Source organism: Cololabis saira, chromosome 3 (assembly GCF_033807715.1).
Source record: "Cololabis saira isolate AMF1-May2022 chromosome 3, fColSai1.1, whole genome shotgun sequence".
Taxonomy (NCBI): domain Eukaryota; kingdom Metazoa; phylum Chordata; class Actinopteri; order Beloniformes; family Belonidae; genus Cololabis; species Cololabis saira.
This window is the reverse complement of record NC_084589.1, coordinates 26,311,046-26,337,182: the sequence shown is the minus strand read 5'-3', so window position 1 is coordinate 26,337,182 and position 26,137 is coordinate 26,311,046. Positions and strand designations below refer to the sequence as shown.

Here is a 26,137-nt window from a genome sequence, read left to right as displayed (position 1 = left end):
TTTTTATTGATTAGATTTGACAACTAATGTTCGCTGTCGGCTGTAAATCTTTTTGTTTGGAAACGCATACAGTGTTTCCTTTACACTGCAGTACAACTTGTTCCTAACTGAGACTGTGTAGAATAGTAAGGGCCAGCTGGCTTCATGGGAAACTGAGGCCTAACAAACTTTCTAGGTTTACCCGGAAACAGCTGAGTCAAAGTAATTGAAAGCGTTTAAAAAAACTTGAAGGGTTGTGAACCTGTGTGGATTTGTGGGGCGTTTATCCACCTCTCATCGATTAGTCCTCACAATCATTATTCATATTTGGACAGGGTAAATAAATGACATTCTACCACGGAGGCATTTCATGGTGGGAAAAGGAAAAAAAACAACTAATATTATTTTGGCATTGGCTCCCAGAAGTATGATTGCGCAGCCTACTTTCTAGCCCCCAATGATGTGAAACACACATGTTCTTCCTCCGTTTCTTTTTGTGCTGGCACACATAATAAACCACACACACCACAAATGAACACGCTCCTCTTCTACTTTTTCTTCTCCCGTCCGCCCCCTAGAGATGTTAAAAACATTAGACCTGCTGTGGAGGGAGTGAGGAATGGAGACTGCACCGAGGAGAGGATGGTGGGGAAAGAGTCAACAGATTTCAACTCCCAAAACAGCTCAGGAAGGCCCCCAGGGATGGAAGGATGAGGAGGGAGGGAGAGGGGAAGAAAGGATGTCAGTGGGTATTACTATCACTGTCACTAGAATGCATGAGAAGCGAGCCCTCCTTTTTCACTCCTCCCCCAAACACACACACGCCGTGACGCAGGCTTGTGTACAGGTGTTGTGGAGAGGGCGCACATACTACCAGCAGTACCGGCACCCTGCCTGCCTGCACACGTGGCTGCTTGGACTCGGGGGAGAGCCCGAGGAGAACTTGTACTCCATTTACAATCGACTCTGCTTCTCTGGTTTGTGTTGCAGCAGTGTCTTTACCTGAGTTTAAAAAACTAAAAAAGAAAAGACAAAATATACCATCTTATGCTCATTTAAACATGCCAGCACCCAGATTCTTTGAGAGTACCTGGAGGAGGATGAGACGTGTCCCGGTGCTTTTGTGTGCAAGCGTGTCGACGTGGTGTCTTATCTTTTTTTTTTTAGCTGGCAATACCACATTAGCTCTTTTCTTTTTTTTTTTTTTTTTTTAGTCTACAATAAAGGAGTTTGATCCCCATCTTCTGGTACTTTTGCCTGCTATTTTTCCCTCTGCTTCCATCAATTCTTTCTTTTTTCCCTCACTCAACATCTTTCTAGGTGGAATATGCTATGAAAACTGTACACGCCTAACAGTTGTAGTTTCACTACACGGATAAAATGTATTAAAAACCTTTAATGTCATTAGCCTGGTCAGCCGTATCCGGTTCACTTGATGAAAATTCTCTCTTGAAATGGGTCTGGTATCCCCCTGTTCACAGTATTGCTAATAAAACACCTTGGATCAGAAGGTTTTGCTGCAAAATCGACAAGTAATTCACTGGAATTCCTCCTCCACGTCATTTTGGTTGCCTTTTGTTGATATATTATGGTTGTAACTCTGCCTTTGCTGCAGTTCTTTGAATGGTTTTATGTCTTATCTAATGATGTCCAGAGGTAGTTTCTCCTGCATTCGCTGGTATATTTGCCCTGGAAACCAAAGCTGAATAAAGAGGAAGCAGACTAATCCTTTAGTATCAAATAATTAGAAAATTGGGATGTCTGACAGAAATGTTGTATTTAATTCATCACAACTGATCAAAGTTCTGTTTCAATATGTGAAATAGTGGTTTTATTTTTCTTATGTGTTTTTAAAGGAAGATGAGAAATGGTCTTTTTTTTCAAATCTCAGTGCTCTTCCGTCTTGCTGCAGATGGAGTTGTTGTACACCCTTCACCTCTAGATTTTTGGAACAGATGCTGCGTGTTTGATAGTGGCGTTAATATATCTTTTCTTGAAAACAGTCAGTGACAAATCTCTTAGTGATTATTTCAGTTATTGTACTTTTTAAAAGAGGTTTCTCGATGGATTTCCTTTCAGCGCAAAAATTGCTCACAACTGTGTTTCATCAAAGTCGCATAGTTAATTGATAACAGTGGTGATCCGCAGCAGACTTCTGCTACTTTTAAGAGATTTATCCACAGTGGCACATGCCTTACCTCCTCTGTGTTAATCTTATAAATTTTGGGTCATTTTGGTTCATTGCTTAAAGCACTGACCAGTCATCTCTAATCCCAAATTAATCAGTTAATCCCGTCTGCACCTCTCCTCATGACCCTCAGCACTTCCTCCTTTTCTGCTCCCAAATCCACCCGCCCCCACTTCCCTCTTATTGTGTCTGAACCTTTCATCTGTGTTGTGGAGCTTTGGCCTCAACTGGCCTTTCTGAAAGCGAGGGGATTCAAGGCCGACCATGCCAACCTGTAATGTCAGCAAAAGTGTCAAGAGTGTGAATATTAATTCACAAACGTGTGCAAATTTGTACTACATAGAGTTACTAGATAACTTTACTCTGTGTAAATACACAATGCACAGTTGCTAAAGAAGTATTTCCTGTAATATTTCTTAGACCTTTTTGATAGCTGTTCAAAGTGTCTGAGGGTGGGGTGGAGCGAGTGAGTGGCTGTGCGTGACTAGAACAGGACAAAGCTGGGTGCCTTGAGGGGGAATAAAGTGGACCTTTCATACCCCCGACACACAGAGCGGTATGAATCTCAACCGATGTGACGGAGAAAGATGGAGAGCCAGAGTGAGGAAGCATGGATCGGCTGCGAGGGCGGGAGAGGGAAGGGGGCAGTTTAGACTCCTGGGATTCCAAAGCAGTGACCGTGAAAGTGCTTAGATAAACAGAGAGAAAGACGGAGGGAGGGAGGGGAAAGTGGGTAAAATAGTAGTGGACGGAGCAGTCGAGGAAGGATAGGAAGGGAAGGTGTAGTTGCATTTACCATGGAAGGAAATAAGATCTGTGGAGGATGGGATGAAAGGAGGCATAGATGAGTGAAGAATACATGTTTTTTTTTTTTAAAGTTAGCCAGAGGGACTGAGAGGAGCCAGGTTACTCAGTTTACTCTTTAACGCTCCTGCATCTTCAGTCTACCTCTCCCCATCTTCTCTTTTCCTTTCCTTCCCTCTATTTAAATTATTCAGGCCAGTTGGACATATTAGAGCAGGTTTGCTTGACATGTGTTAACTGTGTGTGTATGTGTGTGTGTTTGTGAGAGAGAGTGAAACTCACAAACTGAAGGACAGCTGTAGCCCACCAACTAACTACTACATAACCAGCAACATAAACACACGCAGGAAAAGCTAGAGGAGATTCACACCTGGGATAAAAAGTCAATGCTGCCCATCCGGCATTGGCCTTCACAACACGGCCAAGACAAAAACGGTGTATATGAAACAGACATGGGAAATAAACTAACACAAAAGATGATGTGACCTAGGGCTGTGCGATTAATCGATTTAAAATCTAAATCGGATTTATTAATCAAAATCGATGTTAAAAAAGGAAAATCGGAAAATCGATTTTCCTTTTTTGCAGCTGGCTGCATTACAGACAGAGCTCGTCTAGTCATCTTTGTTTGGTCAAGAAAATTGTAAATGTTGTCACTTTACTAAACTCAAGGAGGATTAACAGTAGGTATCTTTCAATTGCACTTCATTCCCAATAGGGAAATTTGTTTGCTATTTTTCTTTAAAAATAAAGATAAAATATTTTAAACAATTTATTCCATTGTCTTTTGTAGTTTTACCAAAAAAATCGAAATCGAAAATCGGGTTTTCAGAGAAAAAAATCTGGATTTTTTTTTTTGTCCAAAATCGCCCAGCCCTAATGTGACCCTCTCTGTAAATGATAGATTTTCCTTCCAAGTCTGATTTTATTGGTCTTGTATAGTTGCTTTGTGACTGCAGTGGTCGTATCTAATGTGAGTCTTCAGCATGTGCATTTCAGGCTCGCTGAAAGAGCTAGACTACAGATATATCCAGATGCATACAGTTGATAAGAGATTAGGTGAACTCCATGAGGAGAACATCATAGAAATATAAAATGTGACAATAATTCATTCATTTTCTTTTTCCACTTCATTTAGCTCTGGGTCACGGGAGGCTGGAGCCTGTCCTAGCAGTTGACGGGTGACAGCTTTCCAGTCCATCATTGGGAACCTGTGCATGATGTGGAAAAAATAGCAACAGTACACATCTCACTGAAAAAGCTGAAACTTCCCTGTTTCTCTGCCACTCAGAGGCACACCAGGTGTCTCTGGCTCTCATCACCATCAGTTTACTGGTTATTGTAAAAGTGCTCTGCTGAGAAATAAGTACAGAAATTTAGTACAGTTCAGGTTTTGGGCACCTGACTTGGTTAGGAAAAGATTTAACGTTTGGCTTATGCTCCATGTTCTGACTGCCCTATAGGTTATAATATAATTTAGATATATTTTTGCCTTAAGTTTTAATCTGTATGTGCCGTTTGTCTTTTTTATATGTGTGTGACGCTTTACCTGACAGTCAACATTGATCGGTCTAAACCCTCTATTAGGACCTGCTCTGGAACTCCATAAATCTGAAGTCCCAGCTGCATGCTGGTTCATAGATTGGAGATGAATGATGCCGGCACAGTGGATCAGCTCTGCTGCCACTCGTCAGCAATGCCGTTTGATGGATTTTATAAATAGTTTGAATCATAGCTTTTTGCAGCCACCTATCACAGTTGTCACTACTACCCCCCCAAACTTGTAAGTTGGTCGTTTCTGTGCACGAGTTCTGAGGTACTGTAGCTGTATTCAAGTTTATGTTTCCAGGCCTGGCACCTGTACAAATCAGCCCTGTATTTACGCTGCAGCTCCATTTAGACTGCTGAAACATGGAGAGCACTCATTACTCTGAGGTTCGGGCTGTCTGACAGAGGGATGCAGGAGAAAGACGGATGAAGCGAAGGATGGATGGGTGGGGCATTGGCTTGGCACCAGTCCCAGCTCTGGATTGGTGGTTGTCCTGGTAACGGCACGTCTGACCTTATTTACCCCCTTGCACACCCCTTGCCGTACATGCGCCTCACTTTAGATCATGCACATTTCTTTAGCCGCACACTTTCCTCATCCCTCTTCCCTGCATTAGAAGTAAAACACTTCATCTTCTTTCCACACTAAATTCAAAAGTGTGACCACCTCTGTGGAGCACAGGTAAGAGTCAAATAAGACTTTTTTCTTCCTGCTGCAGTGCTGATGGGCACAGTGAGACAATCCTTCACTATGCTTTGCCTCTCGTCAAACGGAGAAAATAAAGACTACCGGACTGCACTCTAGTCCATTTACCGTACGTTGTGGACGGTAATTTCATACCTCCGTAGAAAAGTCACTTGAAAGCTTATTTTTGGATCAGACTAGACCACACAGGGAGAGTGGTGCCTATGCATGAGAGGGCTCTGCCACAGGAAGGGATGATGGTTTTTGCAGACCTGCAGCCATATCAAAATGGTTCAGATGAATTGGTTTTCATACAGATGGATCCTGTGAGCCTGAATCGAGCAATCTTCCCCAGCTCTGCTGGCCGTAGCCATATGTCCTGTTGTGCTGTTTGGTCCCACAGAATGGAAACGCATATACACGTATATCATAACAGGCAGAAAATAGGTTCTGTCTTTACTCGAGGCTCAGAATCCTTTCAGCCTTAAGCAGCAGGTGTGTGTATACTATATCTGTGTGTTTATCTGTTTCTGTAAATTGATAGGGACTTTGGGTGCCTGAGGCAGTCCGCTGAACCACACACTTTGAATGAAGAGTGGTATGAATGGCCTGTGCCCTCTGGTCATTTAATTGAGCCTGTGGGGAAAGAAAGGTGCAACCGATCCCTTCACTGAAGTGACAAATATACCAGCATTTCTTACATTCATGTCCATACTGCAGATGATTCATTTAGTGTGTGAATGTGATCCATCCTTTTGAGGACGGAAGGATTTTGTTTGTTTGATGGGGCGGTTACTCATACAGAGGAGGGAGGTCTCCCAGAAGTCTCCTAGATCTTAACGCATATCAATACAGATGTGAATGTTCAGAAGGTTAAACGCAGAGGGAGGAAATCACACAAAGCTGGAGACCATTCACACATTATCCAGTTGTAGAGGTTTGTAGAAAGTAAAGGGGGGGGAAAGCAGAGAGCAGCACCTGCTGCTGACCCTGAAGGAATCAAAGATGCGTGCACACACACACAAATGCATACACTCCTGGATAGGCATACCAAACAGGAAAGAGTAGATAAGCACAACAGCACGGAAACGCCATCTTTTTTCACAGTGATGAATTCTTGATCATGTTTTCTGGCCCCAGTTTAATGAAAATGAGAATTAAGAGGTTGATTCTGCAGACCTTTAAGTGTTTGAGTCTGCGTGTGTTGGGGGTTTATAAAAGGATTTCTGGAGCCAGCTGGGCAGGCGAGATGGTAGGGGAGCCACAGATGGTCCTAGACGGGGGGTGACATCCTTGTTTGTGTGCGCTGAGGGGAGTAAGTACCACCATAGACACAACACCGGTGTTTGGACTCTGGACACAAAACAGCTTTTGTGTGGCCATGGAGGGGGGCACAGCTAGGTGAATTTCGGGAACGGGAGGGCTGTCCTCATTTCATTTTATTTTTGGGGTTTATTTTTCCATTTATTTTGAGAGAGAGAGTACAGGGTAAATGGCAAACAAAAAGTTTTCCACCTTGTAAACTCTTCCAGGAGGGATGGAGTAGATGTAGCCTGTCTCTCTTCTCTTTGGTTGTATGATTTCACTTCTTTTCCCCACTTAAAATAGAAAAAGCTGTGGTCTAAGAGGTCACTGACGCTTCATAGGCTTTAACGAAACGCTGTTCTATCTTTAGTGACCTGCCTCACTTTTCCTTTCTACCTGTACTCTCTTCAGGCTCTTTTGGTCACGACTTCTCTGTTCTTCCAATTCATTTTTCAGCAGTACAATGCTGCTGTTCCCACAAAAGGCCCTTTCCCAGCCTCGACTTACACAACGGCTCAATATCACAATTCTTGTTTGTTTTGTTGTTGTTGTTTTTTCCTCTGATCAAGTTTAGTTTTTGGTGTTAAAGCGTGCTTGCCTCAGTTTGCTTCTCATTCATAGTCATACCTGCTGGCATGGCACCACAAAACTGCACGGAAGCATGAACTTCAACAAATTGGATACTACTTTTATGAAAAGATGAGCAGAATCGGCAGCAGTTAGACTTCTCCGGGAAAGCCGAGCTCAACTTCTTGCAATGTAATTCCATTCAGCTTTCGGTTCTCTCATTTGCTGAGATGTGACCGGGTTTTAAAAAAGCAGAGGTGTCGTGACACTGTTACCATCATGGCAGAAAAGAGACCGCCAAGATGGACTAATTGGCAAGCCTATGGCTGTAAGAAAATATGTTGGCCTGTGCCGGCCTCAATAGCCTGGAAGCGTAGCTTGCCAGCTAACTGAGTTCCTAAAGACAAGAGTGTAAAGCAGTTTGTTCGGGGAGCTTTTTATACTGTCAGTTTAACATGATATCTGACGGAGAGGAAAGTTAATCTGGAATTACGTAGATGCTTGGGGATCTATGTGTGCATGTTTGACTGATAATAAGAAAAAAAGGTTAAAGGCACCAACATTTCTCAACACGTTTGACCAACAGCCCCTTAAATCTAAAATACCCCAGGTTTTTTTTTGTTGTTTTTTTTCCCACGGAGCCAAAGATAATTTGATCCCTACTTTCCAGGTCTACTGTTACAGGTTAGATTAGGCAAATGAGGTCAGTTAAAGTGTGAAACATCACTGCTTGCTGCAGTGTCAAGGATGCAGCGCACACCAAAGTCTTCAAATGTACTTCAACTGGATTCATTAAAAATCTCTTAAAATCTCTAAAAAAAAAAAAAAAAAAAATCTCTTAATGTTAAACAAACAAAAACAAAACAAAAAAAACATGACATCTGACTGAAGGAAATTTATCAAACCTTTTGTAGTTGTATTAAAATTTAGAGTGCAGGAAAACTACAATATTGGTTGTTAATGTAAATGTAATGTAAATAATTGGTTGTTACCTTTTTGCTCAGAAGCTAGCACAGATCATATGCAGCTGGTCAAAAGCAGAATTTTTTCTTCTTTTTTTTTAAGCTCACTAAAGATGAATTTTAAATAAAAACCTTGAAACAGAATCTTTAAATATGCTGAAATGTTGTTGTTGCTGCCCTGCTATTTTCATTTTACCAAGCACTACACCTGAAACGCTAATGCCGGTGTTCTCAATGCTTCACATCATAGACCCATTTTTTACATAGTGACGAGGATCGCCCATCATAGGATGTCGGCTCGCAGGCCATTCACCAGTTTCACTGGTGGTGTTCCTACGAGGACTACAACAGTATGTAACTGTGTCATGCTACAGTGTGCCCAGCTAAGGCGGGGTGACTGCAGCATGCTGTGCCCAGCCAGCATAGTGTCCTGAGTTAGCGCTCGCCCTGCTGCGATTTGAACACGGAAGAACTGCGGCTCAACCAAGCCTTCTGACCGCCCACCGCCTCTGAAAGGAACCGCGGGCCTTCTACCGAGGATTGTTTAGTTTACCATCACAAGTGGGGAAAATGTGTGTTTAAAAACTACCTCACATACTGTACAGCCCTCATGCATTCATTGGGGATGCTGGGCAAGCATGTTATTAGCATTTTCATTGTACAATATTTTTATCTCTGGTATATTTCTGTGCGGTACGTTGATTAAGAACCCCAGTGTATTTGGGATGCGTGGTATGCAGCTGCTGTGTGCAACTGAGTATCTGTTCTGTATTCCTGAGGCTGTGTTGCAAGATTGTTGCTCCTTTAATTATTCTCTCATATTAAAGGATCAAAGGTCTCTGCCACAGCCATCCCCCCTGCATATCATTAAAACTCCACACAGTTTCTGTGTGCACTCATTCAGATGGCAGAATCTTCAGGATATTGGTAATGTTCTGTTTTTGACGGGGGGGTTGTATAATTTTCTGTTGTTTATAAAGAGTTTTTCCACCAAAGAGCAAAGTTGTATTTTTGATTGGACTGACCTCTAGGGTTGCCACCTTTCAGAAATAGAAATAAGGGACGCCCTGATTTCAGCAGCGCAGGTGCCAAAAGAAAAAAGCCCCCAAACTTCTAAACTGAATAAAAATGTGTTTATTTTTATATAAAATTTTTATATAAAAAAACAAAATGCTTTGATTTCAAGTTTAAAGTGCTTTAATAGCATTGAACTTGCATGACTGTACAGACAACCATACTAGCAACTGAAATAGCCTCCTATGCTACTGTATGTCCACATCAGCCCAAATGTATAATATAGCCTACAGGTGAAGAATATGGTGTAAAAGTTAATTTATTTCAATAATCCAACTAGAATATGGTGTAAAAGTTAATTTATTTCAATAATTCAACTAGAATATGGTGTAAAAGTTAATGAAAATACGGTACAAATCGCATCCCGTATTAGTTCAATACGGGACGCAACAATTTTTTCTCAAATAAAGGACAATTCCGTATTTTACGGGACGGGTGGCAACCCTACTGACCTCTGAGGTTAAGAGCAGGTTTGCGCCAGTCCTCAGAAGGCTGTCAGCGCTGACCATGTGGCAAGAAGGTTGGGAGCGTCTTTTATTCTCCTGAAGTACTTTTATGTCCCACTGTGTTATGTGTGTGATTTTCTTCATCTTCTGCTCCAACAAATGGGCCTGCTCATTTTTCTTGCCTCCAGAACCTTCTCCAACATATAGGCTCCTCCAGCACTCTCTTCACCAACACCCACAGCACCTCGGAGCTCCCATGCTGCCCCTGTGCTGTCACCGCTGCTGCTTTTTGTGGCTGGCAGGAGGGGAGGATGCTAAGTGTAATTAGGCCATACCCAAACCTAGCAGGGCCAGAGAGGAGGAAGAGGAGGGAGGAAGGGTTGAGGAGGCAAAGCAAGATGACAGTTTGACATCAGTGCAGCACACCGGCTGTGTAATTGCCGGCGTGCACGTGCCACAGACTGAGGACGGGAGGCATGTGAGGGGTAGGGGGTCAGGCAGTGTACTATAAACAGTCCCTGAAAGCAACAGATGGAGGATGAGTGCATGTCATCCAATGTGAAGGGAAACTGGGGGAGAGATGGGGTAGCAGGAGAGTGAGGAGAAATTCAGACTGGGGTTTGGATATGGGGAAACGGATCGTAAGCCACCAAGAAGAATCCTCAGATGAATGACACGCGTAGCAGGGAGCGCAGCGTAGTGACACAGCACGGGTCTATTATTACATGCGCACACTTTCTCTTGGCTCTCAGGTGTCATAAAAAGGCCCACAGGTGGTGTGAAGAGAAGCAGACTGTGGCGCGTCCCTGTGTTTGTGCCACTGTGACTTGCACTGGCTTAAACGCCCTCGTCTTCTCTTAACCACACAATCAACCATCTATTCGGCTGCAATTAGTGCACACAGGTGATGGAGCTATATGTACACAGGAGTGCACATACACACAGACACACACAACCACAAAGAGTATTGATCATGGGAGGGGATGCATCTCTGTCATGAGCGAGGGATCCAGCATGATCGATGGTGTCCTGTCTTCTTGATAGATTGTCAATTCCACATGGTGGCTGTTGAACAGGAAGCAGTTTCGGTCTCACTAGATGCCCCTGACACACACACACGCTTACTTTTTTTGCAGCCCTGCCTCATGCAGAAATCCACACTTTTTGCAAGTTACTGTAATAGAGAAAGTGAGGACCTGTTTTAGTTTTTTAGTTATGGTCCTCGTCTCTCAGTCTCTTGTCATTTCACTTCTCATTGCTCCTTCCATCTTTTATACGCTGCAGATTTGCTGGACCATGTCAGACTCTGGCTTCCTGTCATGTCTATCTACTTCAGTTCTGTTTTCATCAGTCTTGTCTCCCGCTCTCTGCACTCATTTTTCCTCCTATTTATTCTTTTGGTCTCTTCTTTGTCCACTTAACTTGAGACCGCTCTGCCGTTCAGCCACCTCCACCCCTTCCCCTGCCATACTCCTCTTCCGTCCCATGTTCTCCTTCACTGACTCCCAGCACTCTCTTCCTCTCTCCTCTGCTCTGTCACCCCTCTATAAAGACTCCCACTGATGGACCTGAATCTTCTGCCCGAGCCACATTCTGCCCTTCATTCTTCTCTCTCGCCGCTCCATGCGAAGAGGAGCCCAATTAAAGTCCGTCTCCTCTCTTTCTCCACTTCATTGTTCTCCTCTCGGTGTGTCTGCACTCAGACTCTCTGGGGTTGCTAATTAACACACTTTACTTTCTCTTCTCTGTTCTCCACTTTATGCACCTCTTCATCTACTTTTCTCTCTTTTTAAAAGAAAAACGTTTTAGCCTTCCTCTACAACTCTGTCTCTTGCCTTTCTCTATCCCTTCTCACTTACATTTCCTCCTCCATTTGTCACACATTCCTGTCTTGCATTGCTTGTTTCCTTTTTTCTTTTTGCGCTGTTATAGTCTTATGAAGTATATTTGACATGAAGAAATCATCCCTTTCTCTTGCTCCCTGCCACTTTCTCTCCTATTATTTTGTACATGGGCAACTCTATATACTTTAGCTGACACGAAGGCCAAAACCCTCCGTCTAAAGCAGCACGCATTATGCAGTTCTTCTGTTCAAATGATGCTGTCTTGTCTAGAGAGATGCCTAAAGCTAGTGAGCCTCAACTAACATAACTGTGCATGCACATGCACGTCTGCTTAAGTTTGTGCATGCCTGTGTCTGTCAGTACTGTGCAGTAGGAGTTGGGAAAACAAAGGCAGGGAGTTGAGTTTATTTTATGCTGAACTCCCGTCAGTGGTGTTAATTAGCATATAAGCAATTGTTGTTCTTTCTGTCTGATGTTAAGCAACAGTATGACAACAGTGCTGGTACGGGAATAAAATGCAGTTGTGAAATATATAAAATTAAAACAGTCTGGAAGATCTGCACAACTTTGTTTCATCAACTGGAATTGCATTATTGATGAACTATCTATTTTCTGAAAGTTCCTCCATCACTTCGGGCTCTTGTTGTATTTAATCACCACCTCGCTCATTAGTAGTTTATAATTGTTACATGAAATATTAATGTCCTTGTCATTCTGCCTTCCAGGTTAACAGCGGGAGATCTGTCCATTCAGCTGAGTCTCAACGATTACTTGGACATCTACTGCCCCCACTACCCGGACAAGGGCAGCCCGGGCTCGGAGCAGCCCGAGGTGCTGGCCCTCTACCTGGTGGCCGAGCCGTCCTTCCAGGGCTGCGTGGAGACCAGGGGGGCCATCAAGAGGTGGGAGTGTAACACTCCCTTCCATCCGTTCGGACCGGTCCGCTTCTCTGAGAAGATCCAAAGGTTCACTCCCTTCTCGCTGGGCTTTGAGTTTCTGCCAGGGAGACACTACTATTACAGCTGTGAGTAGAGTCTGTGTGTGTTTTCATGGTGTCACAATTCATTTCTCTGCCAAACAAGCAAGTTCAGAAATGTCTGTTATGAAATACTTTTTCAAATAACTAACGGTGTGTTTCAGGCACTGTAGCTCTGCATTCGACACTCGAGAGGTTCGATGTGACTCGAATAAGTGTGTTTTTAATACGCGAACAGCATAACCTTTGCTAATTTTCGATGTCATAGCATGGGTCGTGCAGTGAATATTCCCTTCAGGCCTTTTGCATCGGCATCTTTTGTAAATCAGCAAAAAAAACAACTCTTGTGTGAGAGAAAACGTGGGGGCCCAGCAGCTCACCATTTGTAAGGGATATACAAGTTCAGATTTGTGTTGATGTGTCTTTTAAAAGACCTGCAGTGTTGGAAAACTGCCGCTTATGTCTTTTAATATTTTCCATAAATTCATGCGGCATGGCGTTAAGATGATGCTTTCATAAACCTGCAGGCTGTTCTACCTGATGGTTTCTCCAAACATCCTCCTGCGGTCCTCATTTATTCCAAAACACTGGAGAGAGAAAAGGGAGGGAAAAGGCACAAAACTTTGCTCTGTGGCTGTAAAAATGTTTTATTCTTAGTCTTTACAACCTCAGCTGCAAGTTGAGAGGGAGGGAAGCACATGGAAATGACATGGCAGAGGACGAAGGAGTCAAGCAAATGCAGAGTAAGGGAGGGTGACAAAGAGGCAGAGGGTCAGAAGAGTGTAAGGAGCAAGAAATTCCGGGGGGGGTCAAATCAGGATAACGGTGAAGGAGGAAAGAAAGGCAGGCAAAGAAGCAGACGGAGGTAGAGGAGCGTGGAAGAGTGACAGAAGGAGGGAAACGGTAAAAGATGGACACAGTCTGACAGTGCAGGGAGGGAGGGGGGAAGGCGTGAGGTAGGGATGAGAGAGTGTGGGTGAGAAATCCACAATGGAGAAAGAAAAGGGATAACGACAAAAGCAACAGAGAAGAGGGATGGATGAGACGAAAGAAGAGAGGGAATCTTTACATAAATTACTGTTGTGGTCCAAGAGACAATGGAGTATTGTGTGCTTGAGAGAGGGCTTCTACACGCACACACATGTATGTTTGTTGGCGCGTGCACGCTGGGCTATTGTAGTTGTTCATGCCAGTTCACAGAAAAGCAACAATAGGTCTGCCCCCCTCCTTGTTGGGTCACAACGGACTCCGGGCGATTGTGTGTGTGTTTTGTCCACATCAAAGATAAGGCATAAAGTTGGTCCAAATGTCTGGCCCCGGGGTTTATGCGCTGAATGAGCCCGCAGCACTGGATACTGCATAATGGCATTAGCCTGGGAGGACAGTACAATAGTATTAGAAACACTAATGGCATTAGTGGGTTCAGTCTGAGCTGGGCTCAGCTCCTCTGTACCACTGAGTATGACACTCACAGCCTCTCTGTGTGCCCCTAACATACTCCACACCTCTGACTCTGGCCCTCGTGGTCTGCGTGTCTGGGTCACCAAAAACAGGAAACAGCTTGACATCCTCTGATAGTCAGCTGCTCCTGTCGTGATGGTAACGGTGGAAAGGAGAGCTCAGTGCTTGGGAATTTAAAAAAAACAAGCACATGAAAACAGGAGCCAATTAACAGATCGTCTGTCACCGATTTTGAGAACACAAACACTGCGGTTTGAGAAAAACGCCGCAAACCACAATTTGACGGCACATAAACAAGCCAACAGTAAAGCTTTCAGAGCGGGAATACGGAAAACACAAAGTTTTAATGGTTGTACTGAGAGCTGAACCGAATTAGAATTAACGATCAAATAAAACAGGAATAGACCTCAATCACAATCTTTTTTTTTTTTTTTTTTTTTTTTTTTTTTTTAAACCTTGTATGCATATTCAGGAAAAAACTGGAGACTGCTGTCAAACATTGCAGCCAGTCCAATCTATTCAAAGTAAAAAGAGCAAAAAGAACATTTTTCTCCTAATTTTTCAATTTCAGTTGTGCTTTTGGAGCAGATACCCACACGCTGCACGTCAGCATCCCTCTCCAAGCGAACCAATTAAGAGAATGAGTTTTCCACCGCTCACTTCCTGTCTGGCTCCAGCACACATTATGTCCTAAAATAAACTGCTTATTAAGTTCTCTACACTTTCCAATTGTTGTTTCACCTGTAGTCAGTTTTGATGTTTTCTTTTCTCTTTTTCCTCATTTTGACATTTTGACTGCAGGTTTTCCCAGATGTTTGTGTGCATCACATGATGAAGACGCACTTTTGTCATCTACACCGATCACACTTCTCGTCACATCTTGCTACTCGCTCCAGACTAACCTTCTGAGTTATCATTTATATAGATTGTACTGATTGCCTTTAACAGTCAGCATTTTGTCCTGCTACAGTTAGCAAAACACATTCAGTCATTCAGTTTCACACTACTTCATATAAATCCATGCAAGTGTTCAGTTTCAAGGTGTTGCCGTTCTGCTGTCTCATTGTTGCGCAGTAATGGCGTATTGGGACAGTTGATTGTGAGATTTTTAGTGTCAAACATTTACAATAAAAGCAGGGGGGTTTTTTTGCTTCCAGTTGAAGATGATGCTGAGGACAAAGATACATTTTTAGAGAAATTCCAAAGTGTACAAAAATGACAAAAACAGGCAAACGTGTAGTTTAAGAAATTAGCCTTGACTGCATCAGCTGCTGCTCTGGGTGATGACAGGCCTGCCTGCCTGGTTGTCTGGCTGCCTGCCTGGCTGCTCTTGACAGGATTTGTTTTCCCGTTTCAAACGGTAAATGGCAATAACTACTGGCAGTGATTGACTAGAAAGCAGTCTCATGCCAATTTATATATATTTTTTTTTAAATCATCTCAGTTTTATAATTACTTTTAAAGTAGTGAAAATCTGGCAAGGGGGGAAAAAGAGCTTAATTCCTTTATGATGCATAAAATATATAATTTTTCTTATTCACCTTAAATTTGAAAATATAGAGCTCAGTCAAATGTTGATTGCTTCAGATTCATGCTGTGCATGGTTTAAAACGAAAAAGTATCATGTTGCACATTTTTGATGACCTTTTCTTAATGTAGACTTAAACAGTGGGAGGGACACACGTCAGTACGAGAGGAAGAGATGGAAAACTCAATCATTTTCATTAATGATTTCCCTAATTTATGTCCTTTTTATTTGTGTATTTTAATTTAGAAGTTTATTGTCACATCACAGATTATTGCTGGATCTGATTTGCTGTTCTCTATAAAAGCAAGGAAAACAAATCAATTAAAGGAAGAAACATCATTAAAATCTGATTTAATGTTGCTGCGAAAGGCTCCACTCTGCTCCTAGATGTTCAGAAGTACTTCATGCTTTGTTTTTCTCTGAAACACCATGAGGCGGCTGGTGAGCAGGATTTTAATCTGGAGTTTTTAGCACTCGTGACAGAGGTTTAAAAAAAAAAGGTAGTGAAAGAGACTTTTCAAATGCAAATACTGTAAAACTAAAATGAACATAGAGCATCAAAGCAGAGTCACAATATAGGCAATGCAACTGCAACGTTCTGGATGAAAGGGTAGCAGGTTATCAGCTCCACCAAATCTAGCATCATGTCGTGATGGAGCTGGCAGCGGTGTGTTGTTGTTTCACTCCGCTTATGTCGCTTACGCTCCAGCCTGCTTGTTTTTGTACCTTATCAGTTGAAAATTGCTTGTTTAGTGGATCTTTGTTGAGTTTCCAGTTGTTTGAGCAATTTTTCCTAACTATTTTACAACAGCAGTGTTGAACAACAGCGGAAGCCCGTCCGTTCTCCTACAGAAACTATAATCACTCATGATGTCTGAGCAGTGGCCTCTTCATTAGTTGTTTGCGCTGAGTTGTACGGCTGATTGTGATGTTGATGGTCTGTGACATGCACAGATACTTTTCCTCTTATTCTTTCAATGCTGTTACCAGGAGGCTAAGACAGAAAATCAACCTGTTGGTTCTTGAGCATTTTCTTGCCACAAGAAAGCTTTAAACGCTGCACACAAGTTCTCAAAGAGCAGATTTAATGTTTTGGAAGGATTTTGATCAGCAAATGCAAAAACAAAAAATTGTATTTTATTTAAATCCCACATATTTGCAACCTGAATTCTAACTGCTAGTTGGGTTTGATAAGTAAGCGGCATATTTACATCTTTCGTTTGTTGTTCCCCACAGCTCTACCCACAGATGAAGGCCCTCCTCTGCCATGTATGAAGCTGCGTGTCACGGTGTGCTGTGAGCCCAGTGAGTGCTCTCCTCTTCTCATCTGTTCTTTCATGCTTACCCTTTGTACACCAAGAGACTCTTCTGCCTCACATCTGTGCTATCAAGGCTGCAGCTATAGCATGATATTAAGACTTCTAGTCATCCTTGCTGCTATGGCTTCTCTTTCCTCCTTTCTTTAACCTTGTAAGATGAGATTCCTTTAAACTATGATCTCAACTCTCCACTCCATGTTGGCTTTTTAAAACCTAATTATACTTCCCTCTAAAGCACATCTTACCCCTCCCCAACTTTTTTTTTTTCCCCCTCCATCCTTGTCACCCTCATTTTCCCACTCTCCATCTCTCTTTCCCAGTGTGAAATTCCCAGAGTTGATCTAATCCAGAGCCCGCCTGGAGTAATGTTAGTCTTCCAGTCCAGTGAGCTGCCCATTCCGGTTGGGAATGTTGCCCATTCTCTGTGGGAATCCCTGTACTGTTGGTGTGTGTGCGTGCGTGTGTGTGTGTGCGCAACCTTCTTTTTTTTTTTTTTTCTTCCCCGCACTCCTCCATGAGTCTATGGGCCTTTGCGTGCGATCTTTTGGCAGTTGAAGTTGAACTCGTATGTACCCTTGCATGCGTGTCTCAGACGCCTGTCCCAGTTCCCATCCCAGCGTTAACTGCAGGGGGCTTGGTGTGTTGTCCCAGACTGATCTAACACCTTTTTTTTTTTAATTCATTCTGGAGAAACTCGTTGCAGGCTTGTCTTACTTGTACCTTCAAAATCGTGCAGCCCTGATATTACTGTTTTGAAGGAGGGAAAAAAAAAAGTAGACATAAAAACGGCTTCATTCAGCATGAATTAATCCTTAAATGCCATGACTGCTCCTCTGTAAGACTGGGAGTCATTTGTTGTGTTATTACCCACATAAAAGGATGATGACTTTTTTAATATGCTAATTATCCTGCTGTCATTTGATTAGAATTCATCAGGTTGTTGTTTATTAGGAAAATGCTAATGTTTTCTTGACCTTCTGACAGTATTCCCCATTCGGTCCACCTGAGCTGAAACTAGTCATAATATTGAAAATCACCTGGATTATGCATGCTGAGGGGAAACGTGCACAAACATTTAGCTTTACTGATAAAACTGCCTTTTAATTCAGGGTTTTGTGAGTTTTATCTAAAATGATGCACGTATATTCATGTTCTGTTTCATTGTCTTGTACTTTTTTTTTTCCTCCCCTCCGCCTCTCATCCTATTTCTTAACCAAAACTAATCCCAGCTAAATTTCAGGATCTGCGTCTCCTTGTCTTTTACCCCCCACCCCTTTATGCTCCAGCCTCCCACTCTTTCTTCCTTCACTCCTGTCATTCTTGAAGTGGCACTAATCCCCCCCTTCTCTCTGTCTCTTCAGCTTTCTCCTCCCTTCCTTCGTTTTTATGATCTTTCGCTACTGGAGCAAAACTAATCTAGGCACCATCCATGGCAGTCTTTTTGCACATCCTCCTCCTTCCCCCCTAGGCTCCGCCCCACCTCGCCCCACCTCGCCCCACCACCTTCCTCTTTCCACCTTCCCTTTGTTAAACCTGCATCTCTGCTCGACAGTTATTCACCGACTCCCTAGTCTCACGTTTTTCCGCTTCCCTCCATCTCTGTCGCGCGCATGCTGTGCGGCAAGTGCGTTGGGATGAGCATACGTGAGTCTGGAGAGGGGAGAGTGAAATAGATGGATGAGAGAGGAGATGAAGGGGAGTTGGAAGCTGTGTCTTGCCGGCTGTCCACTAGTGGCAGTTTACCACAGCTGTTGTTGTGTTGTTCCCTGTGGTAAGACCTCGCATACTCCCCGGTTCCTTCCTGCTCAGGCTCCCTTTTATCTGACAGGTACCGTGGCAACAGGGCAAGTGTACTCTGTGTGTGTGTGAGTGTGTGGCCATTGGTGATGGCAGCTCATGTCCTTCAGCTACCTCTCTTATCTAAACTTCAAACAGTGCACCTCCCTTCCCATCTTTTCCCCCCAATTTATTTTTTTTTCCTCCTCCCCTCATCCAAAAAGCTGCTAGTAGGATTAAAAGGTACTTCCACTTGGGGATAGCCTGTCGTAGGCGTTGGAATTAATTATGAGCATACACAAATCCAAACCAGCTCACAGTGGACTGAAGGACAGAGGTGACGGTGAGAGAGTCCATCAGGTATGCTGTCATTGCTCCAAGGTCGGACAGCCCTCACTGGTCCCCCGATGTCCTTCTCCAGTGCGAGAATGGGTGTGTTTGTTGGCTTAATTTACCCGCAGTGCACAACAAACTGGGCAGGGCGGATTCAGTGACACACAAGTTTCAGAATGACGTCCTGTGTTCGCGTGTCACACCCGTGTCCTTTTTTTTTTTTTTTTGTGCTTGAATCATTGTGAAGATTCTTTCCAAGGTTTCAGTATTTCAGTATTATGCCGTGTGTTGTTTATTTCAACACAACGCTGTCAGGAATCACACTAAAAGAAGGGCTATGCTGATGGGTGCTTAAGCTTGTGTTGCATCAGAAACTAGGATCTGAATCGACACCAGCAGACTAGTGTCATAAAATTTGTGGCGCCCTGCAGCCTTCTATTGCATCTTCTCGGAGCTCACGTCGCCTCCTACACCATATTTACCTCGTTTATTTTTTCTCTTCGTTTTTCTTTTTTTTTCTTACGCACTCCTTCCTTAAACTCCTCCCGTGTTTATCCGTCTCGTTGCTTTTACTCTGCAAGTCTCTCTTAGCCATCCCACTGTGAGAAAGCATTACAGACCAACTTCCATCTCTCCCTAATTGATTCCCCTTCTCTCTTCATCACATGTGTTTTTTTTTCTGTCATTGTCCTGCTGTGAGCAGTCTATTACATTCATTTCAATTTGCAGAACATCACCATTTTCCTCACTTTTTTTTCCTGCTATTTTTCTCCTCTAATTTCCCTGCCCTCCCTAACCCCCCCGCCTCCGCCCAGTACCTTTGTACCCCCTGAACTCAACTCTCACAAGGACAGACAGACGCGTACCGAGTTCTCTCAGACCCCAGACTCGGATTTTGACTTTTACCGTTTTCATTAATTTGCGATCAAAGTTCGCAGCGTTTTTGATTTTTCGTAATTTTTGTAAAAGGTTTTTTTTTTGTTTTTTTTTTTTTACATTTGCGCTAGCAGTCGTTGTTGGTTAGCTATATTTTCTGTGTATATAAAATGGCGGCATGAGAGGAGAGGTGGGATGGTGGAACATTGTCTGTCTCTGCAGTGGAGTTTCCTGCACGCACACCCACTTTTACACGTGCGCATGCACACACTTTGAGCATGGTTGTGCATGTGCAGCTACTCTTGCAGCGCGCCTCTGACTGCACTGCGGAGAGGGCACTCTTTTAGCAGTCACGCCACTGCAGACACCATTTTGTGAGAAAACTCGCCATGAACGAAATTATGACGTTAACACAAGCCAGCGCCGTCGAGGTTCGGCTTCTGCGCAAGTGATGGGATTGAAAGCCCGATCACAACACACACATCACACACAGCTGGGCAAATACGAGGCATGTACTAGGAGCAAATTTAGCTTTTTATTGGCGGCGAATTAAACACTCTTTTTAATTATAACGGCGCTTTACCGTTTACCCTTATTCTTTTTTTTTTTTAAATAGAAATTCATGTGAGTAATTCTTTTTCTGGTTAAAATTAATAAAATTCTATATTTATAACGGAAAAAACAATTTTAATAAAAATAAATCTCCTTTTTAATTCCAAATTTAAGCAAAACAAAAATCTAAACGTTTTAAATTAAACTTAAAAAATACGGCTCATAATTAAATATTGCTAGAACTGCATGGATAAATTGAGCAAAGTAGATGTTTTTTCTTTTATTATTTGGTGGGGTAAAGGTAAAAAAAAAAAAAACTTTCAGTTTGCCGCTTTTTTTGTGCCGTTTTTGCGAGTAGGATCGTATTGTTTTTACAATTATTTTAGTCTATTTTCCTTAATTCTTCTCTACAAAGCCGCTCACACGCGGATGCACACACACAGGCTCGGTGCATGTCCAGACCTAGCATCCAATTTGATGCTTCGTTAACCCCTTGATGGTCGTTAGTGGTACACAACCTGAGAGTAATTTAGTATCATGTCAGCCAGAGCCACATGTTGTTTAGTCACACAGAGGGAGACTTTCACATGTGCCTGGTGGTTTCTCTCCTGGCGTCTTTTGATGCGCCCCTCATTTCTTTGTGGGACTGTGTGCTTGTTGGCTCGCATGTGGCTTGGAAGTTGTCGGCGTTGCAGTGTCAGAGCGGGGTTCAAGGCCGTAGATCGATTTAATAAACGGTTGTGCAGTCTCATTCTTGTTTCCTGACCCTCCCGCCGTTGGCTCACAGCATTATATGTTGAGTCTCTCTTCAGAAGGATTTCAGCAGTTTTTAGTCCCACTACCTGCGTTATTTGTCCTTTTTTTCCTCTTTCATTTTTACCAGCTCGCTTTTCTCCAAACTATCTGCCCCAGCATTCTTCCTCCATTATTTCCTTTCAGTTCCCCCTCCTGCTGCGAAAGTGACGCCCAGACAAACACCCCGTATCCCTCCCTTTTCTCCATCTGACCTTGTTTCACTCTTTCCTACCTTTTTTTTCCCCCTACTTCTTCATACTTTCTCATTGAGTCTCCACTCCCCTCCCTTTTATCTTCTGTCCACTTCTTGGTTTCGCTCTGTCATTTGGAGTTTTCCTCTGTTTTTCCACTTCTTTTTCATTTCCTGTATCTCCTTTATAATCTCCATCATTCTTAGTCTTTCTAATTTACATAACACTATCTTTTCCTGTTTCCATGCTTTTCAAGCTCTTCTTTTTTTTTCTTATTTTTTGTGTGACCTTTTAAGAGAATTTGCATAGGGGACATATTTAGGGTTGCACAGCCAGTCAGTGCTCATTTTTCATGGCATTAGTCTTTTGAGTAATGGTAAATACCTTCCCCTGGTCATTTGTCTGTTTCTTACTCCTTTTGTTCTACAAATCAGCAGCTTTATTGAGAAAGTAAAGCATGCAGAAATGACTAATCAGCAACTTGTTTCTTTGCTTCAACTTTATCTAAATCTTCTAACCCCCACTTTCTCACTTATTACAGCTTCAGAGGGTTCAAAACAAATACAAGGTGAGATTCAACATCTTGAATTTAACTTTTATCTTAACTTTTTCCAAGATACTTGCATCTGTAGTTCAAATTTGCTATAGCAGTAAAAAAAAAAAAAAGATGAAAAAAGTGTTGACGTACATGTTCAAAAGAATGTGTGGTTGTTTTTTTTAAGTTATTGAAATTTAGTTTCTTAGTCCTGTGGGAAGTTTTTTCCTACGCAAGATCTGATCTGATTTGGCCACAAGTGATGCTGCTAATCCATTATTGTTGCTAAGGGAGATGATGTTGGACACTAGTCTTTACTCCAATGACCTAAAAGTGTTGGATGCCGTTTTGGTCCCGGCTGTGTTTCAGACAGTCCAGCTCTCCCAGTAAAATGTTGAGTGCTTACAGACTTCCTCAAACTCTTGCTTTTCATTTTTTCATGCAAAATAACATTAAATCCTGTTTAATTGCTAAAACCATGCTCAATGTCATAAGGCAATGGAAGGTGGAAGTAAAATGATGTTTGGATAGTTTTGGTTGCATTTGCATGCCAGACATATGTTTTAATTCCAAATGCTCTGCTCTGTTTCAGTAACACGTCCTCTTAATAAGGTTTCATCCTTGAGGACAGCTTCCCTTCCTCTCCCCCTCCTCATCCTCCTCTTGCTGATTACCTGATTGGTCCATCTTCATCGTGGACCTGTTCAACGTGGGAGCAATCGCAACAGACATTCAAGTGCACAACGCTATCTGAGCTAGGACAACAAATGATGCAATGCAATCCAAGTTACAAGGAGCCGTTGCAAACGACAAACTTTGACTTGTGGTGGTTTACCTGTGAAATTCCAGAAAGAGTTGTTTTTCTTCGGAACGAGGCTACGGTGACTCAGGGACTGGCATGTTGAATCACAGTGATCCATTTCTTGTTTTGTTTTTTTGTAGCAGGATGTAAGACAAATCATATTCCAGTCTGAGTGAGCAGGACGTGTTGCAACACAGTTTTTGGGGTTTTTTTGTTGTTTTTTTTTTAATGTAGTCTCCTCTTTGCTTCGCATTTTGAGTTTAAATTTCAGCTTATCGTGTTGTATTTTCCTCTTTTTGAGGACCTGCCTCCATTTGAAAAGTGGCCAAATAAACGCATACTACTGTATTAAGTCGCTCAGGTTGATAGTGCACGAGTTAGCGGGTGACTCCAATGTTTTTTGTCTTTTTCCTCATCATGCTGTACATGGACACAATAATTTTGACTGCCTCATTTGCATGCGAACAAGATAAATGTGTTTCCCTTCTTTTATCTCTAATCATATTTGTAAAATTAAAAGCATGTTGGAAGGAAATGGGGACGTATTAGAGTAATGAGGCTGGGCAGCTGCGCCCCCTGCTGGGTTTATACTGGTCATACTGGAGCTGAACTGGTTTGGCCATAAACCCAGAAACTGGATGTGTTTCTTCAGTAATGATGAGACCTGAGCATACGTTTGTCCTTTTGAACTGGAAACTGCATTCTTCCACTTTTTCACCATTCTCCCCACACAGTGCTGAACAACAGGGCTTATGGGTAAACTGATCACACTGCTAAGGCTGATTGGTTGATTCTGCTGTTAATTTGTTCGGTTTGTGTACAAACCTTGTGCTATTTTACACAGAATTTATGATTTTTAGGTTGCATGTGTAGGCGATATTGTATAAAAGTAAGATATATTCATTTATTTGCTATAGCAAAAATTAATATTTTTCTTAATTGCAAAGTGTGCGTGTGTTTATAGATATCATTTAAACGGAGACATGCAAAATATTTTGAGAAATTATACTCCAACCTTACATAATTCAGTGAACTGTAAGTTCAGCTGTTAATATTTGGTTTTATATTTAAATTTATAACATTGATGTTTAATTGTCCTTGAAATTAATTAAGCTAATATTTTCTATGATGTTACACCATTATTTTCTCTCACTATTTGAATTACCTGTGTTAAGAAACTAAAGGTTGAATCTGAAATGTATTCTTGCTTTAAAATGTGTTGGCACTTACACTTTTTTTTTTAATATATATATTTGGATGTCAAAATGCTGTAAATCAATCCACTCCTGTTGTATTTTCTTAATTTCCAAAATGGATGATGATCAAACCAATGGCTTAAGTTTTTTAAATGGTTATGTTCAGTCATGTAGTATTTTAGTTGTGTAGGGATAAGATTTTATTGCTTTTTTGTTTTTTTTTGTCTGTGTATACATGTTTCTGCTTTCACATTTTTGTGAAGAATGTAGCTTCTTCTGTGAAGAGCCAACTGCAATCTGAGCCTTTTTTACCTGGCAGGACAACAAAATAAATGATTGCCTTCAGATGCTTTGACGCAATGTTTTTTTTTTTTTTTCTTTTTGTTAGCTTAGAATGTAATGAATTTTCCTATGTAACAAGTGATACACATACACACTACTTTATTTGTAAAATGCGCACATTCAGTGTTATACACAAAGGGTGGAGATAAGGAGACTTTAGGGACTAAAAACGACCTTGTGGTGCGAGAGGCCGTTGTAATGTGAGTAACCTGGTGGAATATTGAGCTGGGTTGTTATCTATGGGCCGCTGAGGCCCGATAAGACTCAAATACCCAATGAACTCCTGGTATTAATAGACTCTCAAACATCATTGCCAATACTTCGACCTGAAAGTAGTTAATTTCTGTCAACAAGGGACTGAAGTTCAATACAGTCCAAAAAGAGCTGGGATGTCTTTGTGTTTTAAATATAGAAGTGTACATCCAAATAAGCTGTTAAATGCATTTCCATTTATATAAGCTGTAATGTAGAACGTCTTGTGAAGCCAGGGATGCAATTTCCTGGATAATGGAGCTAATGCTCCTATTTCATGGTTTCTGATCTCTTCTGATGACATGTTTGTCACTGAGGCATGTTGTCACGAAGCGGCTTTGATTCTGACCTTCACATATAAATTTTTAAAGCCCATGTTTTCATTCTTTTTCCATTGTGTGTGAAGTTAGCGTGCTGAAATCGCCAGAAAGAGATGGGTACTTTGAGTAAAAGGAAAATAACCTTAAAAGCAGTAGCTGTCCACTCTGTCTTGTGAATGTTAAATTGTATGGCTGCTTATTCCAGCTAAGGCACATAACCAGAAGCTTTGACGTTTAGGTTTGTTCTTCGATTTCAGACAGAAAACGCTGGAACACTATAAAAAAAAAAAAATTACAAGACTGATATTTCCAGCGTCTTTGTTGAGTCTGTTCTTTGTTGATATACTAAAAGCTGGAAGTAAAATCAACCCCCACAACAAACTATATAATTATACACACATTACTGTGATGCACAAATTTAGGAGATTATGAAAATCTAGCGTCAAGGTTTCTTCTGAGGTTTTATGGCAAAACTGGTAACATAAGCAATTTCTGTAGTGACTGTTTTAGTTTTATGCATCCGACTTAAAGATTGCACATACATAGCCCAGCATAGTCCAACTGCAGCATAATTACAGAGTATGAAATTGTACACAGCAGATATTGTCACAAGTAAGTCTATGCTTGATTTTTGGCCTGACTAAATATTCAGCGTATGCATTTTTGCTTATTCAAAACATAAGATGCTGTGTATATTTAGAAATAAGCTATTTATTTCCTTGCAATTGTTGCCTCATGTTTAGAGATTAAAATTCACTTCAGTATACATTATTTTTGACTGTGAGGTCAGATTTTGAATGAGGACTTTTATGACAAGTCTACAGTTTTGGGGAGATTGTTCACTGTTACGTTGAAAGGTAAAGTGTAATAATAACAACCTTCTAAGACTAAAACAAAACGTTTTTATGGCTTTAATGGCCTTCATTAACAGTATTGAGACAGGAGAAGAATCACAGACTGGGACGTGAACCTGGACCACCTGCACGAGGACTAGGCCCTTTGTATATGGGCTACCAAACAGAGTTGCAACTAAGTTTTGTTACATTAATGAAAGCCGTTCTTCGATTTTTATTCTAATTTATTTTTCTATGGCCTGAAATCAGTTTTTTTTCCCTCCTTTTTGATTAGTCCTATTTCAGTTCCCTCTGTTTGTTTTCTTGTTTTTCTTTTTTTTTTATTGTGCACGTGTTTTTAGCTTGACTTCCTGTATTATTCAGTGTTACTTCCTGTGAGTGAGTTTGAGTTAAACTTTTCCTGTACTGTTATGATTGTTAACGCCTGTGTCTTGTCAGTGCGCCTCCCTTTACGTTTGTCCAGTTTTTCCTTCCATCTCTGCTAGTCCGTCATTTCCAGTGTTGCCAGATGTATGATAATTATTGCATTTGTACGATCATTTCAACCTCTGTGCAAACAATAATTGCAAGTGTATGAGGATTTCACAAAGCCTCTCAAAAAGAGAATATTTCTGTTTTTCAGTTTTA

At 41.8% G+C, this 26,137-nt stretch overlaps 1 protein-coding gene across 2 annotated transcripts in view; it reads left to right on the top strand.

The window, feature by feature from the left end:
• Window positions 1-24,097, top strand: part of si:dkey-246i14.3 (ephrin A4) — a 31,287-nt gene extending 7,190 nt beyond the window's left edge. Inside the window, exons 2-5 of one of the 2 annotated variants that reach the window (XM_061716880.1) lie at window positions 12,128-12,426; window positions 16,604-16,672; window positions 21,751-21,777; window positions 22,337-24,097. In XM_061716880.1, coding sequence (XP_061572864.1) covers window positions 12,128-12,426; window positions 16,604-16,672; window positions 21,751-21,777; window positions 22,337-22,422 — 481 coding nt within the window. In that variant the 3' untranslated portion in view covers window positions 22,423-24,097. The remainder of the gene's footprint in view (window positions 1-12,127; window positions 12,427-16,603; window positions 16,673-21,750; window positions 21,778-22,336) is intronic. The other variant, XM_061716881.1, reaches the window with a different exon arrangement.
• Window positions 24,098-26,137: the final 2,040 nt, after the last annotated feature.